This window comes from Peromyscus maniculatus, chromosome 5, assembly GCF_049852395.1.
Source record: "Peromyscus maniculatus bairdii isolate BWxNUB_F1_BW_parent chromosome 5, HU_Pman_BW_mat_3.1, whole genome shotgun sequence".
Lineage (NCBI taxonomy): Eukaryota > Metazoa > Chordata > Mammalia > Rodentia > Cricetidae > Peromyscus > Peromyscus maniculatus.
In genome coordinates this window covers 19923116-19943576 of record NC_134856.1, presented here as the reverse complement: position 1 = coordinate 19943576, position 20461 = coordinate 19923116, and the positions used below count along the sequence as shown (strand labels likewise).

General features: G+C 43.1%; 1 protein-coding gene and 1 pseudogene across 4 annotated transcripts in view; one reads left to right on the top strand and one right to left on the bottom strand.

Moving 5' to 3' along the window:
- Positions 1-12567, top strand: part of Gpt2 (glutamic--pyruvic transaminase 2) — a 43802-nt gene extending 31235 nt beyond the window's left edge. For all 4 annotated transcript variants that reach the window (XM_076571794.1, XM_006971756.4, XM_076571793.1 and 1 more), the window contains exons 11-12: positions 8007-8119; positions 10286-12567. In XM_076571794.1, the coding sequence (XP_076427909.1) occupies positions 8007-8119; positions 10286-10376 (204 nt within the window). In that variant the 3' untranslated portion in view covers positions 10377-12567. The remainder of the gene's footprint in view (positions 1-8006; positions 8120-10285) is intronic.
- Positions 12568-19493: 6926 nt separating this feature from the next.
- On the bottom strand, positions 19494-19896 carry LOC121829714 (ATP synthase F(0) complex subunit k, mitochondrial pseudogene; annotated as a pseudogene).
- Between the last annotated feature and the right edge of the window lie 565 nt (positions 19897-20461).

Below are 20461 nucleotides of genomic sequence, written 5' to 3'. Positions count from 1 at the left end.
CCACACTTGTTTTGGCAGGAATTGGTAGTCCTTTGTTTCGTGTTCTGTCTGTCCATTTTGTCCTGTTGATACGAGGATACTTTGTTGTCCAGTGGCTAACTTTTGCCACAATGAAAATTAACTCCATATGCAGTTTCTTCAATGCCCATATTTTCTCTGAAGTAGATTGGTACTGCCAGGAGCCGACATGTCTCAAAAAAGAAAAATTTCTAAGTTATTAAAACATTTTAAATGCCATATTCTGTAGATCTCTGAAGGGTTTGAAGATGACCTGTCTAAAATATATCTGCTCAATTTTTAAAACATATCTAATATGACTACAATTTCTATTGTAATGTCTAATTACTAACTTTCATTTCTTTATATCCTAATAGTTGGTAATAATGTAAAGTATTTAAAACTAGTAACTATCTTTTTCTTTTCTTTTCTTTCTTTTTTTTTTTTAAACAAGAACCTTAAATCTAATCTCCTTTGCTTAGCCTTTTTCCTAACCCTTGACAACAACTTGTGACCAAACCCCCTAAACAATGAAAATTATCCCAGACCCAAAACCCATTAAAAGAACCAAAAAACCACCCGCCCCACACCACTTCTTTGGCAATGTGGGTGTCATATTCTTAAAATTGCTTCCTGCTGGGTATGGGCGAAGTTATCTTTATCCTGAAAGAAAAATTTAGGTTAATTGTCAAATTCTAGGAAAGGTAACTATATCCTTCATTATTATCCAGTCTGTGTATAAAGCCAAAGTTCAGGGTTTATCTCAAGTCCTTATTCAAGTAGTCTCTGAGACTGGATCATCTCAGCTAGTCATCTCAAAATTGTTCTGAGCACCTTGTAGTTCAAAGCTGATCTGTAGATGATGTTTGTCAGCTTAGTTATATTATTATTGTCCACGTGGAATTGTTGTTGTTGTTGTTGTTGTTGTTGTTGTGGGGCCCCATCTTCTTTCCGGAGACTTCAGTTGATGTTAGGCCTGGCCGTGATTTCCTGCAGAAAACTGATAAGAGACTCGAACACAAAGACATATATATGCAGCTAATTGAAGCCTTTTTTCTAGAATTAGTTAGTACTCTATATGACCATTCATATCTTAACAAAGTTTAAAATGTATATATATATATATCAATCTTGTAAATTTTGATATAAAATTTATACTTTAAGAAAAGTTTGAAGAATCAGAATAGAATCAAAGTGTTGAGATTAGTAATAGAATAGTCCCTTAATTAATTTGGCTTTTGTCCTGTCCCATAGCAGAAAATGGCTCTTTTATTCTGTCATGATACAGGGAGTTTGTATTTTCATTTTAACAACATGCTTGAGTTTAAAGAAGGAGAGAGCCATTCTCCAACTCCAAAGTCAGCTTTAAATTTTAATTGAACTGGGACTATTAGAAAACCAATAGTGTTAAATCTTTAGAGAAAAGCAGAAACAAACATTTAAGAAGACATAAATTTTTTTTTTTTAGATTATATATACCCATACGCCGTTTCACTTTGTTTCCTGGGATAGATGATTTGTCCTTTTTCTTCAGTTGTCTCATTTGTCTTGTGTCCTTCAGATTCCTTAACCTTCATTCTCCTAAAAGACAAAAACAAAAACCTTTCCCCAAGACTAATTTTGGGGATGTTCCTTTTTGGCAAGTTATTATCTGATTAAATGAAAAGACATGTGTTACAGGTACAAGTTAGTTTAAATTGGATGTTCATGCTGGTTGATGAACTATCACCTCCTCTAATTAAGAGGTTTCTCTTGTTCAAATCGAACCTTTATCAATTTTGATGGTACCCACAGCTTATCTTCTCCTATAGAAACAAAAGCAAAACCTCGTCCCCAACGTAATACATACCCTGGCTTCCATTCTGAGGTCAGCACATCCTTAAAGTATATAGGCTGATTTAATTCTGTAGTTTTTTCTATTACCCAATGTCTCTCTGCAGCTGTTGTTCCTTTCTCATTGGCATTCAGAAAATTCAAAGTTAATAGAGCATTATGCAGTCTATTTCTGGGGGTTTTTGTTACTCCTTTCTGTTTATTTAGCATATCCTTTAGAGTTCTGTTTGACCTTTCTATAACTGCTTGACCTGTAGGATTATGTGGTATACCTGTAATATGCTTTATATTGTAATAAGCAAAAAACTGTTTCATTTTAACAGAGACATATGATGGAGCATTGTCAGTTTTGATTTGTGCAGGTATACCCATAATGGCCATAACTTCTAGCAAATGAGTGATTACAGAATCAGCTTTTTCAGAACTCAAAGCAGTTGCCCATTGAAATCCTGAATAAGTATCGATAGTGTGGTGTACATATTTCAGTTTTCCAAATTCTGCAAAGTGAAACACGTCCATCTGCCAGATTTCATTCCTCTGAGTACCCTTTGGGTTACATCCTGCTGGTAATGGTGTTTGATTATAGAAGGAACAAGTAGGACATTTCTTTACTATTTCTTTGGCTTGTTGCCAGGTTATGGGAAAATCCTTTTTTAAACCTTTACTATTGACATGATGTTTTTTATGAAATTCTGAGGCCTCCAGCACATTTCCTATCAATAATTTATCAATCTCATCATTGCCTTGTGCTAGAGGGCCTGGCAGACCAGTATGAGATCGGATGTGAGTTATATATAAAGGATGACTCCTTTTCCTGATTGTATCTTGTAATTGAATAAATAGTGAAGTTAATTCTGAAGCATCAGGGATAAATTCTGCAGTCTCAATATGTAATACCACTCTTTCAGCATACTGAGAGTCAGTTACTATGTTGAGAGGTTCTGAAAAATCCATTAATACCAACAGAATAGCATACAATTCTGATTTTTGCACTGAATTATAAGGACTTTGTACCACTTTACTTAAATTTTCTGATTTGTAACCTGCCTTTCCTTGTTTGTTGGCATCTGTATAAAATGTACGAACTCCAGATATGGGTTTTTGCCGTACAATTCGAGGCAAGATCCAATCAGCTCTCTTTATAAAATCAATTCTGTTGCTTTTGGGATATTTGCTGTTAATTTCTCCCAAAAAATTACTGCAAGCTCTTTGCCAAGGTTCACTTTCTGTCCATAATTTTTCAATGTCCTCCTTAGTTAAAGGTACGACAATTTCTGCTGGGTCTATTCCTGCTAATTGACGAAGTCTCAATTTTCCTTTCCAAATCAAGTCAGAGATTTTTTCCCCATAAGTTTTTAATTTTTTATTTGGTTTATTTGGTAAAAATATCCATTCCAATATAATATCTTCCCTCTGCATTAATATTCCAGTAGGGGAATGCCTAGAGGGTAAAATAACCAAAATGCAATCCAGCTTTGGATCAATACGATCCACGTGCCCTTCATGTACTTTCTTTTCTACCAAGGCCAATTCTTTCTCAGCTTCAGGTGATAATTCTCTTGGACTATTTAAGTCCTTGTCACCTTCTAAGGTTTTGAACAAATTAGTCAGTTCATCATTTTTTACCCCAACAATAGTTCGTAGATGAGAAATATCTCCAAATAATCTTTGAAAGTCATTAAGAGTCTGTAGTCTATCTCTCCTAATTTGCACCTTTTGGGGTCTAATTTTTTGTAGCTCTATTTTATATCCTAAATAATTAATAGAATCTCCTCTTTGTATTTTTTCAGGAGCAATTTGTAATCCCCAGCAAGGCAAAATTTTCTTTACTTCTTCAAACATTCTTTCTAAAGTATCTGCATTTGAGTCAGCTAGTAAAATATCATCCATATAATGATAAATTATAGATTTAGGAAATTTTTTACGTATCACTTCCAATGGCTGTTGTACAAAATATTGGCACAGAGTTGGGCTATTTAACATTCCCTGTGGGAGGACCCTCCATTGAAATCTTTTAACCGGTTGAGAATTATTATAAGTAGGCACTGTGAAAGCAAATCTTTCTTTGTCCTTTTCTTGTAAGGGTATTGAAAAGAAACAGTCTTTTAAATCAATAACTATGAGAGGCCATCCTTTTGGTAACAGAGTAGGCAAAGGAATTCCAGATTGTAGAGAGCCCATCGGCTGAATTACTTTGTTAATTGCTCTAAGGTCTGTTACCATTCTCCATTTACCAGATTTCTTTTTAATAACAAATACAGGAGAATTCCAAGGGCTGGTTGACTGTTCAATATGCTGAGCATTTAACTGTTCTTCTACCAGCTCTTCTAAAGCCTGGAGTTTCTCTGTTGTTAAAGGCCATTGCTGAACCCATACAGGCTTGTCTGTTAACCATTTTAAAGGTAGAGCTGTTGGTATTTTTGGAAGATTATCAGTTGTTGTGCCCTGTTCCTGTATAATATGGATGGCTGGTGACCACTCAAAATAATGCCTTCTAATATTTCTCTCAGAAACATGTGCTAGTTTATGATTTGTTTCTGAGATTGGAGGGATTTTAATCTGAGTATTCCATTGTTGCAACAAGTCTCGACCCCACAGGTTCATAGCTATGTTAGCGACATATGGTTTTAATTTTCCTCTCTGTCCTTCTGGACCTATACATTCCAGCCATCTTGCACTCTGTTTCACTCCAGATAATGTCCCAATTCCTAACAGTTGAACGTTTACCTCCTGAAGAGGCCAAGCTGGATGCCAAAATTCTGGTGCAATTATGGTAATGTCCGCACCTGTGTCTACCAGACCAGACAACAAAACACCATTTATTTTTATCGTTAATTTTGGTCTCTGTTCATTAATAGAAGTTTGCCAAAAAATTTTCTTTATGTTTTCTCCTGAATTTTCTATTCTCTCTTTTTCATCATCCTGACCAGCATGATTTATTCCAATAGTCATTTGGTTATTTAATCGCTCAGAGCAGGGATTTCCTCTACAGCTGCAGGAAAGGTTTGAACTGGTTTTGCTATGGGGGCCTGCATGAGGCCCCTCCGGGAGTTTCCCGAAAACTGAGGCAAAGGATTACCCTGTCTGTCCTTTGTTGATCTACATTCGTTGGTCCAGTGTTTTCCCTTACCACACCTTCTGCATACTCCAGAAGGAAGGGGCATTCTGTTGCCATTGTTCCTTGAAGAAACATTGCTTCTAGGATTGACCTGTTTACAGTCCCTTTTAAAATGTCCTTGCTTTCCACACCCAAAACATCTAACACTCCTCAAACCTTTTGAAATTACTTCTCCTACCCACGTATCATGCTCATCAACCTCAACATTAATTGTTTCTCTAATCCAATCTTCCAAAGGTGCAGATCTTGCCCTTAACGGCCTGATTATTCTTTTGCATGCTGCATTCGCATTCTCAAATGCCAAAGCTTCAATTATTGCCTTACTAGCTTCTGATCCTGAGACCATTCTGTTTACTGCTGAAGCCAGTCTTTCTAAAAAATCTGTGAAAGATTCTTTTGGGCCTTGCATAACCTTTGTGAATGACTCAGGTTTTTTTCCTGGTTCATCAACTCTGTCCCATGCATTCAAGGCTGCCATTCGACATAAAATTACGGTTTGAACATCATATAAACATTGTGTTTGTATTGAAGCATATTGGCCTTCTCCAATAAGCTGATCCTGACAAACTTGTATTCCTTTTTCCCTCCATTGTGTTTCTACGTTTCTAGCTTCCTCCTTAAACCAAGTCAGAAATTGAATTCTCTGGCTGGGTTCCAGAACAGCTTGTGCAAGGTCCCGCCAGTCCTGTGGTATAATCCTATTATATGTTGACCAAGAGTTTAACATTTGCTTTACATATGGGGAATGCATGCCATAAGATACTATTGCCTCCTTAAACCTTTTAAAATCCATCAGTTCAATTGGAGCCCAGATATTTTGTGTAGCCATTTGATCAGGCATCTGCTGTACGGTTACAGGATAAATTAAGGATGATTGTGTGAAAACAGGCTTTCTTTCTGTAACCTTATGATCCAAACTTGAACCAACTTCACTGTTAAAATTAACAGGTTTTTCTAAAGCTGTTATCCTGGCACTTAAATCGACTATCTTTTTAAATAGTAAAATGAGAATAAGCATGGTGATTAACTGCATAATTCCCATAATACTAATCTTTTCATATAGTTGTTCCATTGTCAGACTGCCTAAAATTTCAAACAAAACCCAATTTTCTTCCAATGTACACAGGAAACCCATTTTTTTAAATGTGGAAAAAATTTGTCTTTTAAATAGTTTCCTTTATGACTTACCAAATCTGCGTAGAACAGTAGAAATCCGAGCGAATTTCAAAACAGCCACCTAGAGTCCTAGGTGTAAATCCAGAGAGAGAGAGAGAGAGAGAGAGAGAGAGAGACAGAGAGACAGAGAGAAAGCAAGAGAGAAAGCGAAAGCGAAAGCGAAAGTGAAAGCGAAAGTGAAAGCGAAGGGGTAGCCGGCTAAAGCTTAAAGCCAGCCACTTGTTCCCTCTGAGCCGAGTCAAGGCTTGGCTTTACAGCCAGGGGCCCTGTTTAGCAGGGCAGGCCTGAGCTGTTTGTAGCACTGGCTTTAAGCAAGCAGCTCACAGTCCGGCCTGAGCCCAAGCAGACCTGGGCTGGGGCTAGGGAGCCGGCTGCTCCGGCTAGGGAGCCGGCCCCAAGCAGTTTTTAATGGATTCTTGTCACGTTGGGCGCCAGATGTAGATGTAACCAATCGTATTATTAAAATAAGAAACACAGAGCCAAGGTAAAAGAGAAAAGCCGAGAGGTCAGAGCTCAGAGATAAAATCTTACCTCCTGCAGTGCTCCTAGCTTCCCCGAGAGAGGGAGGTACTTCCTGTGTCCCTGTTTAAATAATCTTTCTGTTCTGCCTTCTCATTGGTTGTAAACCCAACCACATGACTGCCTCATCACTGCCTGTAAGTACCGCCCTCCAGGTCTTAAAGGCGTATGTCTCCAATACTGGCTGTATCCCTGAACACACAGAAATCTACCTAGCTCTTCTAACCACCACGCTCTCACTATGGCTCTAATAGCTCTGACCCCAGGGCAACTTTATTTATTAACATAAAATTAAAATAACATTTCAGTACAAATAAAATATCACCACAGTCTATGGTGGGGAAGGCATGAGTCACTTCATGGGATTCAGAATGCAGAGGAAGGAGAAGCCAGTCTGTGTGTGTGTGTGTGTGTGTGTGTGTGTGTGTGTGTGTCTGTGTCTGTCTGTCTGTCTCCTTATATCCCAGCCCATGGGCAGGTTGTCCACAGTCAGGACAAGTCCTGGAGTTACCTCCTCTGGAAATGCTTTCAGCCACATCCTTAAAAGTGTGTTCCAGGGGCTGGAGAGATGGCTCAGGTTAAGAGCACTGGCTGATCTTCCAGAGGGCCTGAGTTCAATTTCCAGCAACCACATGGTGGCTCACAACCATCTATAATGAGATCTGGTGCCCTCTTCTGGCCTGCAGGCACACATGCAGGTAGAATATTGTATACATAATAAGTAAATACATCTTTTTTTAAAAAACGTGTGCTTCCCCAATGTCCTAGGCGTTTCCTAACCCAATCAAGTTGACTTCCTTAGCCGTCATTAGCAGTGTCAGTGGTGGCTCCAGGGCCCATCCCCCTCAAGCCTTCACTGGGTTTAAATCCCAGGCCTTGTTTGCAGATCATTTTTGTGACTTGGCACATGAATGACTTTGCACTGTGTCTGCAGTCGTGACTGTTCAGCAGTTAGTGGGATAGGGACGGGAAATACCTGACCCCTTGAATGAAGATCGAGAGTGTCCTCAGATGTCTGGGCCCCAGAACCAGCTTCCTGACTGTGGCCTGGTATCTTGCCTTATTTTGTAGGCAGTAACTGGAGAAGGAAAGGCTCTGTCACAGAAAAGAGGGCCTGGCATTCTGCATTCTGGTTCTGTCTGGCTTTGATCTCCCCACTCAACGGGGTCTTTATAGCCCAGGTGGGACTTGACCATGTAGGTCAGGTTGGCGCTGAATTCAAGGCATCCTTACTGTTTGAGCTTCTCAAGTGCTAGGATTATAGGCATGAACCAAAACCAGCTCTGGCTTTGTTTTGGTTTTAATGTGTGCCGGTCTAGTGTAAAGCCAGGCGTGAATCTCAAGTTTTGTCCTCCTCCTGCAGTCCCATAAGATGGCCCCAGACATGTTTTACTGCATGAAGCTCCTGGAGGAGACTGGCATCTGTGTCGTGCCTGGCAGTGGCTTTGGGCAGCGAGAAGGCACCTACCACTTCAGGTAAAATATTTTCTGTGGGGGCGGGTGGTGTTGGTCCCTGGCTTGTCCAGGGAAACTTGGGTTCCTGCTTTAGCTGCTGATGAGTATGAGCCTCTGTTCTCCGTGAGTGGATCCCACCATGGCAAGCTCAGATCCTCTGTCAGAAGAAAAGGAAAACTAGGACACTGCACAGCCGTCTCCTCTAAGTATTCCTGGACTGTTCAATCTTTCTGGGGCTTCCTGTCCCTTGCACACCCCATGCTTCTGGATGCATGGGACAAAGCCTGTGCCTTAGTTAGATTTCTGTTAGTATCGTAAGCACCATGACAAAAGCAACTTGGGGAGGAAGGTGTTTATTTGGCTCACACGTTACAGTCCACAATCAGGGAAAGCCAATGCTGGAACCTGGAGGCAGGACCCGAAACTGAGACCACAGAGGAACACTGCTCACTGGCTTCCTCCCATGGCTTGCTCAGTCTGCTTCCTTATATAATCCAGGACATCTGCCCAGGGATGGCCCCACCCATGGCCCACTGGGTTCTTCCACATTAATCATCAGTCAAGAAAAGGCCCCACAGATTTTCCTGCAGGCCAATTGAATGGAGTTATTTTTTCAAGTGAAGTTCTTCCCAAATAATGCTAGCTTGTGTCAAGTTGATGGGAAAACCAAAGAGAACAGCCTGGCGCAGGACAGGTGCTCTGTAGCCCCTTGGCTACACTGTGGGCCATGCCACTACTCTAGGCCCCAAGGCCTGTTAAGGTCCTACACTGAGTTAGATCTATATACTGAGAGGCTGTTCACAGCCATGCCTTGTCCAGCCCTGTGTAGATGTGAACATGGATTCCCCAAGTTGTTGAGCAAATGTTCCACACCAAGGCAGCTCTGTTCAGAATACTGTCCTTTCTTCACAGCTCCTGTGACAGTGTCTCTTGTAGCAGATGCTAAAAAAAGAAATGTCATGAGTGGCTGGCATCTGGAGCAAGTCTTTGCTTAGTCAAAGATATGGGTTGTGTCCTAAGAGGGACAAACTGTCTCCCTGGCCCTTTTTATCCTTGGTCAGGTTCTCTGCTACGATTTATGATCCATCCATAATAAGCTGGGATTGCAATTAGCTCAGTGGTAGATCATATGACGACTGTGAGTCCTGGGTTCCATGCCCAACATACCACCCAAAGTGTTGTTGAGTTGGGAAGCCTGTTGTCAGGACCAGAGGGAGAGGTTAGGTTATTGTGGCAACTGGAAATGTCTTTGAAGAAAAAGCTGTGATTTGAGGCTGGCTTCCTGTCAGAAGCTGAATACTGGGACACACACCCACAACCAAAGAGTGAAATGTTTAAATTCTAAAAAAGACTAAGAGTTATACTCTAGGATAAGGACGTAGTTTGACCATTTGCCTAGCATCCATGAAACCCCGGATTCAATCCCTAGCACCACAGAATGGGGGAAATGGTCATATTCTAGAAAGTTCTCTATACTAGATAGAATGTGGATGAATGTTAGAGCCATCCTCCTATGATGCAAGCACTTTAGGAAGCTGAGGCAGAAGGATTACTGCGATCTCCTCAAGGACAGCCTGAGCAGCAGGGTGAATTCCAGAACAGCCAGTGCCATATGAAACCATGTTTTATAAAGGAGGAAGAAAAGGGGGGTGGGGAGTAGAGGCAGGTAGAGCTCTGTGAGTTCAAAGCCAGTCTAGTCTACATGGCAAGTTCTAAGGACAGCCAGGGCTACCTAGAGGGATGCTGTCCTAAAACAAATATACAAGCAAATAACAGCAACAAAACCTGACAAACTGGCTTTCTGCAGTAATGAAAAATACATTTTGGTGAGTCCGTCTAGTTTATTGCTTTAGTAGACAGGTTTTACTGTAGTAGAAATGCCTGTGTGTAGGTCACTATGGTGGTATGTGTCTCTATTCCCAGCTTCCTAGAGGCGAAGGCAGGAGGATTGCTCAGACTCAGGGCTTCATGGCTCGTCTGGGCAAAGGATGAGAACGGAAGGAAGGACTAGAGGAGACAGTAGTTTCACAGTGATAGGTGCTCTCCAAATCAGACAGGGCAGGGCTGTGTCTGTGCACAGGGCTCACCCTCCCACCCTCCTGACCTCCTCTCCACTCAGTAGTGCAAGGAATGTTGTTGGAGTCATCCTGTGAACAGCCAGGCTGATGTCGTTTTCTTTCCTGACAGAATGACAATTCTCCCTCCCGTGGAGAAACTGAAGACGGTACTCCATAAGGTGAAAGATTTTCACCTCAAGTTCCTGGAGAAATACGCATGAGGACGCCTCAGGCGCCAGAGGGTCTCGGTCCCAATGCTACCCAGGCCTTCCTCATGGACTCTGCCTCAGACCTGACGCAGGTCGCCAACCCTGTTCATCATCATTTTTCCCAGGAGACTTCTTTCTTTGTGCCTTGATGTTGAGAGCTCTCTTCTGAGCAAACAGTGATTTTGCAATGTCTCACAGGCCCTGTTTTTTAAATGCAACCAAAGCAGAGTCAGCTTGCTCGGCAGATGTGGCTGGAATTCTCTGAATCACCTCTGTTTGTTGTATTCGGAACGTTCCTTTGGGTTTTGAGCAGCCAGGGTGCACTGAAATAAGATAGTTCAGATCTGCAGAAACAAGCTGGTGTTGGGAAATGTGTGACTTAACGTGGTGAGGGCTGGAAACCCGGAAATCAACTGTGAGATCCCTTAGCAGCCTGGAAACATAGTGTTTTGAACGGTAAACCTGCAAATCCAGCAAGAACCCAGAGAAAGCTTGTCATTCTGGTCTGGAGATAGGCAGCTTGTCACAGACCAGAACACTAAAGTCAGCAGTGGCACAGGGGTCACATCAGATACCAGGCTAGATTGTACTGCACACGGGACAGGCATGGCCTAGGTCAGAGATCCTGAGGGGAAGTGGGTAGACGGCAGGCTGCAAGTTGAACTGGGTCTTCTGAGCCGCATGGCAGGTGGTGACTGAGCACACGGAGCTTTGCACATGCTTTTGCTGCGACTTGGGATGTAAGGTCTCCCCAGGCTTCAGGGACACCGGGGAGAGCCCTGAAGTAGCTTGGTGATATGAAGATTCTCTGTCGCACTGGTAACCTAGGGAGAGTTTTCTCCCAAGGGTTAGTCTGAGCTTTTGTACCTATTGCCCTCTGCTGGTGGCAGCAGAGATGAGCAAAGGCTAAAAATGCCCTACATTAGGAGGAGGTGATCTTTGTAAAGATCTGACAGTTAAGCCCATGCAGGTCTTTTTAATTGTTTCAAATTAAGTTTGGTTCATTTTGTAAACTTAGTTGATCACAGTGCCTGGTACACTGACTGCAGGAAGGAGTCCACAATCTGAGTCTTCGTATTTCTCTCCACATCAGTTTCCTGCCTCTCTCTGATCTGTGGACATCATCAGCCATCCCTCCATGTCACAGAGTAGCAGCCACCAAGCAAGTGTATTTCTTGAATTAGCGCACTTGGGTGGAGCCATGTGCACTCCAGGGAGCACCAGGCCAGGTTTTCTTCCCCAGCATCCCCTGATTGTTTACCTTCTTCATGAGAAGTGAGGGAAGCCATGACTGGCTCAGGAGCCTGGGGACCCAGTGAATCTGGGGGAGCGCAAGGAGCTAGAGAGAGCAATGTGAAGGACTGTGGGGTAGGGCTGGAAACCTACCTCCTGCGCTGTGATTCCACACTGGGTCTCTGCAGGATGATGCAGTTTTTGAAAAGAACTTGAAGCTATTAACACTCACGAGCATTACATTACTGTGAAGGAAGCAGCCACGTTATTAACAAAATGGAATGTTCTGGAACTTTTCTTTAAAAAATTGAAAAGGCAGCATGTGTGCTTGCTAGGCACATAAACCAGATGTACTCCGGCGTTCTGAGATTTCTCAATGAAAGGTTAACTAGAAGCTAGTATATTTTTTATATTTTTGTAACAATTGCTTTTTTCATGGGGGGGGGGTGGTGGAAGGGTTAGTATTTATAGTCCTAACAAGTCCAATAATTTTTATAATTCTCTTCAGATTATAAATAATCCTCCAAATTTTGCAATGTTTACATGTTTTTTTTAAATGATGATAAATATGCTAGGTTTGCTTTTTAAATAAAACCTTAGGTGTTATGAGAGATTAATAACTTCAAGTAGGAATACTGGTTATGGTAGTTTGGACTTTCTACAGATCTTATTCCCATGCCTTTTCTGTTCCAGCATCACTCAAGAAAGTTGTTTGTCGTTTGGGGTTTCCCTTAAGAGTCTACACCTGAGAGGTTTCTGTCCCTCCAGGGATGCATGTGGGTGGTGCTGTGGAAGCCTGAGCCAGGCTGGACCTGGGGCAGTCACACGCCAAAGGCATTGTTTCTGTTGGGTGTAGGAGCGGGTGCAGACCTGCCTGTTGTCCGTTGTCAGTTCTTCAGGCCTCCCCCCCCCGAGGTCCTTGGTAATAGCTGTGCTGGGAAGTTCTGAACAATAAACTATGTGCCCAGAATGGTGACTGTTTAACTGTGTCAATTAAATCTAAAAGCTGAGTGAGGTTGAATATGGTGGCATACACTTTAATCCCAGCACTGGGGAGGCAGAGGCAGGCCGGTCTATGAGTTGGGAGTCCTGCTTGATCTACATAGTAAGACCCTGTCTTAAAACAAAATCAAAAACAAACAAGCAAATAATAAATGAATAGGTGAGTGGATGTCACTAATTCTTTATATTTGTTCCTGAACAGCAAATCTGTTAAACAACCCAAGCTCCAACCAACAGCTTCTGGTTAGGGTTTGACCGTAAAGACGGAGTTGCCGAGCTGGAGGAGCTCCACGCATCTTTGAGTTTTTGCTTTGAATCAGTGTCTTGCTCTCTGGCTTCCTAGCATAATAGTTCTTGCCATGTACCCTGGCTGGCTTCAGTCACTGTAGGCTGAGGACGCCCTTGAATTCCTGGTGGTCCTCCCTTTGGTTTCTGAGTGCTAGGATCATAGGCATGTACCTCCAGTCCCTGCTCTAAGAAGACGTTAAAACAAATACGGACTTTGGCTTCTGCTGGCAGGGAAAAAAGTGATAGAGTTGGGCGGTGGTGGCGCACGCCTTTAATCCCAGCACTCAGGGGGCAGAGGCAGGCGGATCTCTGTGAGTTCGAGGCCAGTCTGGTCTACAGAGTGAGTTCCAGGACAGCCAGGGCTACACAGAGAAACACTGTCTCAAAACAAAAAACAAATGTGCATGCGCACGCGCACACACACACATACACAAAGTAATAGAATCTTCACAGGGCTGGGAGGGGGAGAGGTGGGGTTAGGAGCTGATAAATTGGTGGGTGTGGGACAAGTGTATCTAAACAAGACATTATTAGTTTTACCCAGGTTTCCCATTCCACATCAATTTTGCAGTATGGCTTTCAAATGTAAAATTCTCCAAAACTAAGCTTTCTATATATTTATTAAAATTTAAAAAGTATACACACACACACACACACACGCACCAATTAGGACTCTTACTTGGAATCATTAGGAACCCACTTACCATAGTTTAAGCAGAGAAACTGACTGTCCTATGTAAGTTGTGGGGAAACTGGCTCCGTTTCTAAATGTTTACTCTGGTCAATGTAAAGACTGACTTGTACAATTGCACATATACAAATCTTAGGGTCCCAGCCAGGCGGTGGTGCCTTTAATTCCAGCACTTGAGAGGCAGAGGCAGGTAGACCTCTGAGTTTGAGGCCACTTCCCATTGAAAAGGGGTTGGGCAGTGCTATGCCAATAAACCTCCTTCGCCACAAGGCCACTTTAGTGTGGGGTGGAGGAGTGTGTGTTCAAGAGGTGGGAGTCACGGCCAGTTGACAGCTAAGTGGACAGGAACATGTTTTGTATTTTCACTCATCACAGAACCCAACTATCTAGGGGTAAAATAGTTTTTTAATTGAACAGAACTATAATTACCGATAATAATTAATAATCGGTGGAGGATAGTGTTGAGACAGGGTCTCACTGTGTAGACCAGTCTGGCTTTGAATTCAGCGATCAAGCCAGGTGGTGGTGGTGCATGCCATTGATCCCAGAAGCAAGCACTTTCTGTGATTTTGAGGCCAGCCTGATCTACAGAGCGAGTTCCAGTACAGCTAGGACTATAACAGTGAAACCCTGTCTTGAACGCGCGCACACGCACGCACGCACGCGTACAGTCACCTCATATCTTATGCCTGGTTTTAAAAAGTTGACTTTTTTTCTTCCAGACTATTTAAATCTTAGTCACTATTATCCCTAGATAATTCAATGTGTATCTCCCCCCTCCCCCCGCCCGTTTTTTTGAGGTAGCATGTAACTCAGGCTGGACCTGAATTCCCCATGTATCCTGCTTCAGTGTTACTAGGATTATAGTCACGTACCATGACACTAAGTTGAGTGTCCACCATTTAAAAGGACATTGCTTATTTGTTTGAGAAGGGTCTTGTTATGTAGTCCTGGCTGGTTTGGAACACATTGTATAGACAGTGATCTGCCTCCCAAGTGCTGAGATTAATGGTGTGTACCACCTCATCCTGTGCTTATGTGTGGGATTCTTTTCTGGTTGTTGTTTTGGTTTAGGGTTTTGTTTTGTTTTGTTGTTTTTTGTTTTTGTTTTTTGAGACAGTCTCACTATATAGCCCTGGCTGTCCTGGAACTTGCTTTGTGGACCAGGCTGACCTCAAACTCACAGAGATCCGCCTGCCTCTGCCTCCCAAGCGCTGGGATTAAAGGCATGCTTCCATGACTTCAGTGCCATTATCGTATCTAACAAAATTAACATACCATATTGTGCACAACTCAGGTTATATTCACATTTCCATGAGTGATTTTTTTTTCACTTTGTGTGTGTGTGTACATGTATGTGCATACGTCATGGTGCACATGGGAGGGTTGAGGACAACTTATGAGTTCTCTCCTTTCTCCATGTGGGTTCTGGGACTGAGCTCAGCTCATCAGTCTTGGCAGCAAGCACCTTTATCCAGTCAGCCCTCTTGCTGGCCCCTTAGTGCCTGCCATTGGACACCCAGGACCAGCCCCAGCTTGTTACTGCTCTGACAAAAAGAACAATCGCCACTGTGGACAGTGCCCACCTCCCAGGCCTCTACACTGAAAGACAGATATTTACAGACCATATTTTCCATGTGTATGCTAAGGTGGTTTGGCTGAAAATAGTAGAAACTTAACTGATATGAACAACAACAAAAAAGACTTCATTGGCTCTTAAAATAAAATTAACTAGCCAGCTGGTGGTGGCTAATCCCAGGCACATCTCTGTGAGTTTGAGACCAGCCTGGTCTACAGAGCAAGTTCCAGGACAGACTCCAAAGCTACACAGAGAACCCTGTCTCAAAACAAAACAAACCAAGCAAACAAAAATTCCAAGAGCCGGGTGGTCGTGGCGGCACACGCCTTTAATCCCAGCACTCAGGAGGCAGAGGCAGGCGGATCTCTGAGTTCAAGGCCAGCCTGGTCTACAGAGCGAGATCCAGGACAGGCACCAAAACTACACAGAGAAGCCCTATCTCCAAAAAATAAAATAAAATAAATAAATAAAACTAAGAGCATGCCTGGTGTGGTGGCACAGGCCTGCACTCAGGAAGGTGAGGCAGGATTGACATGAGCTCAGTGACAGTCTGCACTATGGTGAGACCCTGTAGCAAGAATTGTTAGAATGTCTTATTAATATAAACAAAGGGGTGAGTGCTGGAAAATCAGAGAGACAGAACAGGCCACAGCCACCTCACCTTGCCAGTTCCTCAGCTGATCCTGTTTCCTCAGACTAGAAGCCTCTGAGTCCTCATCCAGAATGAATCTCAGCTGAACTGCTGCTGCTCCAAAGCCTGAAACTTTAACCAGCTAAAAACTTCTTGTTTCTGGTCTTCACGCCTTATATATCTTTCTGTTTTTGCCATCACTTCCTGGGATTAAAGGCATGAGTCACCATGCCTGGTTGTTTCCAGTGTGGCCTTGAACTCACAGAGATCCAGACGGATTCTACCTCTGGAATGCTAGGATTAAAGGTGTGAGTGTCACCATTTTCTAGCCTCTATCTAGTGGCTGTTCTGTCTCTGACCTCAGATAAGTTTATTAGGGTGCACAATATTTTGGGGAACACAATACCACCACAAGACCCTGTCTCAATATTTTTAATAAAAAAGAAAATGGGCCAGAGAGATGACTCAGTAGAAGACATCATGCACTGCTCTTACAGAGAACCAGATTTAGTTACCAGCACTCACGAAGCTAGCTCACAACTTCTACAACTCCAGCTCCAAGTCCTCTGTGGGCTCCTGCACACACGGGCACACGCCCATACAGACACACACTTACACATAATCTTAAAAAAAAAAAATGAACTCTAGGCCGGGCGGTGGTGGCGCACGCCTTTAATCCCAGCACTCGGGAGGCAGAGGTGGATCTCTGTGAGTTCGAGGCCAGCCTGGGCTACCAAGTGAGTTCCAGGAAAGGCGCAAAGCTACACAGAGAAACCCTGTCTCGAAAAACCAAAAAAAAAAAAAAATGAACTCTAAAAAGTCATATTGAATGCATTAATAAATTATTACATAACTACCATGTCATGAAACAACACATTCTCTGGTAATATACTATCTCTTGATGGGTGTAACAAAACATCACGGGGCATGCTCAGGTTACTTTCAGTGTTGCACAATTTTAAGCAGTATTTCCACAGTCTTATCATCAAATTATTCACACTGCTGTAAATTCCCAAAAATAATAAAAAAAACAATTCCTAGATGGGAAAACTTTAGGCACGAGGGGTGTTTTGCCACACACACAGTACTCACAGTAGATATGTTAGAGCAAATCCTTTTTTTCCTAACTTAGTATTCACTTTACATGACCAGAATGCAAAGTACTCACGGCAGGTTCTTAGCGCTGCCTGGCACCCAGGAATGCTACACAGATGCCCCAGTCTTTGAAGGCCCTCCCTACATACATCCTTTACTATGGAAAATTGGTATTTCTCCTTCATGTGCCAAACCTTTCTAGTTAAGGTTAAACCTGCCTGCCCTTGTGTGTACTGAGCACTGAATCCAGAGCCTTGGGGTGCTCCCCAAGCCCGTGCTATGTGGACATGCTGGCAGTGCTACTGTCCAGTCCTGCCGCTTAGGAGAAAATGGCCCTACCTCAAGGTTCTTAGTTGGGCATGTGACCAGGCCTGGCTCATCAATGTACACGGACCACAGTGATTGGCTCAGGATGACATGTCAGGATGACATGTAACCCACACATCAGTGAGAGCCCCAGGCAAGATTCATCTTGGAAGTATAGAGTTGCCGTTATCATGGGATTGCTGACATGGCTCTGTGCGTCCTGTTGAAATACAGGGTCTTTTGCAATTTGGACTTGAACAGGAATTTCCTCTTCATCCAAGTGACCTATTGGACCTACCTTTCTTTTTTCCTTTTTTTTTTTTTGGTTTTTCGAGACAGGGTTTCTCTGTGTAGCTTTGCGCCTTTCCTGGAACTAACTTGGTAGCCCAGGCTGGCCTCGAACTCACAGAGATCCACCTGCCTCTGCCTCCCGAGTGCTGGGATTAAAGGCGTGCGCCACCACCGCCCGGCTTTCTTTTTTCCTTTTAAACATCTACTTATTTTATATTTTACATGTGTGTTCACTTATGTGTATATTAAGTGTACCAGATGTATGCAGTGCCTTGCAGAATCCAGAAGAGGACATCAGATCTCCTGGAACTGGAATTACAGATGTTAGTGAGCCACCATGTGGGTGCTGGGAACCGAACCCAGGTCCTCTACAAGGCCAGCCAGTGCTCTTAACCTCTGAGCCATCTCTCCAGCCCCTTGGAAATTTCTTAATCTCTGAAGTGTGGCTTCCTTGCTTATAAACTGGGACAGCCAAAATCCTTACTTTATAGGTTGTTGTCAGTTTCAGATGAAATAACACATATAAACATTAAATGCTGAGCTTGGTATGTACAAATCATTCTATGAGTTGACTGTTAGACATGGGCCACACCAGCCTTTTAGGCCACAGCACTGTGATGTTCTTATGTATTTCCCTTTTCACTGTCAGTGCGTGTATAAAGGAAGTATCACCAGGGAGGGGAAGAGTTTTACGAGAAAAACTCTTTTTCAGACCTTTGAGCCTATTGGCAGAAAATACATCGCAGCCTCTGGCTCAAGGGGTATAACCCTGCCTTTCTGGAGTGGACGGACCTGAGCTACTGTGCAGGTGTGCGGGTGAGGCCTTGCGAAGAGAAAAGGTGACTTGTGCTAGGCCTGCCTTCTGTCGGCAGGACATGGCTGTTTGTCAAGGGATAGAAAACCTAGCCCGTCAATTACAGGATAGCTCCAATTCTCTGGACTGAGAATTAGTACGGTTGTCTCTTTTAACAGAAGTCGGCAGACTTTTTCCTATAAAGATCAAGATATTAAATAGTCTTTGCAGAGCATTGGGTGATAGATGATTTGGATCTTAAATGTCCTCCAAAATGTCGTGCCCTCAAGCTTGGTCACCAGCCTATGGCACTATGAAGAGATGGGATCTAATGGAGGAATGTGGGTTGGAGGCACACCCTTGAAAAGGGATATTGGCTCCCCAGTCTCTTCTCTTCACTGCTGTGTGCTCCCCACTATGAGATGCTGCATCAGCAGAGGCCTGGAATGAGACAGCAAGCCTTTAAATCTCACTCGTTCAGGCTTTTAAGACACTGGCAAGACACGGACAGAATATTTACCAGAATGTGACATGAATGACTCCATCCTTGATCCTCCCTGGATCCTGCTCCTCTGGAACCTCATGAACCAGGTCTCTGCTGTCCTCATTTCTCTGTGTTATTCTCCAGGCTCTCACAGGCATGGCCCATTAAACTCTGCTTGCAGTATTCAAAGGGAGGGTTTATTTGCGACTTATGGTTCCAGAGGAATGAGAGTCCATGATGGCCGTGCAACATGGCAGCAGGTAGCAGGTATCCTGGCTGGAGCAGTGCTGAGGCACACATCTCTAACCACAAACAGGAAGTAGAGAGCTGACTCATAACAGGGAAGAGTCCTTTGAACCTCAAAGTCCACTCCTGGTGATAGCACTTCCTCCAGCAAGGCCACACTTCCTAATCCTCCCCAATTAGCTACCAAGTTGAAGCCAAGTATTCAAATGCCCAAGACTTAGGGGCGAGATCTCATTCAACCACCACACCGGGGGACCTAGAATCTGAAGTTTCAGCTAGAAGTCTGTATCTTTCTGGAAAGAATGGGATGGGGTTATTACCACATTGTCCTAGCATGCCATTCTCACTCAGATTAACACTTACTAGAGACCCCAGGAAGCAAGATCTGGGGCCAGGGGCCAGCTCTACCTTCAGAAGGACTAGCTGTTTTCTTGATGCAGAATTAATCTTTAGATGCCCATGAAAAGGCCAAAATTTAAAGATTCCAGTCCAGCTACATCCGCGGCCCACAAAATTCACCGTCTAGTGTATCAGCTTCTTCCGCTGTGTGAAAACAGATGGGGCCTGATATTTTAGAACCTGTTTATGTTGCTTTCACAGCTGGAGTTTTTCTAGGTCTTAGCTTGGAGTGTAAGGTCAACAAAGCAGTGTCTCTGTGTGTGGCCATTACACAATTCACTCTACCCATGAGAAAGAGGGTGTATGAGTTGAAATGTTTTTAATAGGACATCTGGAAATGGCCATTAGTTTCTGGACCTTCCATGACTTAGTCCAGTCTTCATCCAAGTCACAAACTCTGCAGCATCCTCATGTAGCTTCCTAAGTAGACATCGTTAAATACAGACCCCATTTTATGGGTTTGGCTTTATTATGAGTTATGTCAATTTTCTATATTTAAAATCGCACTTAAGCACAAATGCAAACAATCTTTACTTGTTTGAGAAGCCAAATATTTCAGCGTGAGAGCCTTGATGGTTAAAAACATTTACAAAAAATTGCTGGTGTCCAGCACTGCAGGATTACATTCATTTTAAACGTATCTGAGAGCCAAGCATGATGGCACAAGATAATAGTCCCAGGAAGAAGTGGAGGAACCTTGAGTCCAGGTTTTGGGGATCAGCCTGGGAAACACAGCAAAATCCCCATCTGAAAAACAAAAAATCCAAGCATAGTGGGACACGCCTAGCCTATAATCCAAGATCCCAGCACTAGGAAGGCATAGGGCTCTATTGTTCTTCTGGAACTTGTTTTCAGGTTATCATTTCAGATTCTCCATATCTGAGATTTAGTTAAAAAAGCATATGAAGTACTTCCATCAGTAAATATGTACTTAGTGTCTACTTTGTACCAATGTTCTGTGCACTAGACATGTTTGTGTTTGGTGCTGCAGATCCAATCCAGTGCCTTACTCGTACAAGGCAAGTGCTCTGCCACCAGTCCCATGTCCAGTCTTAGAAA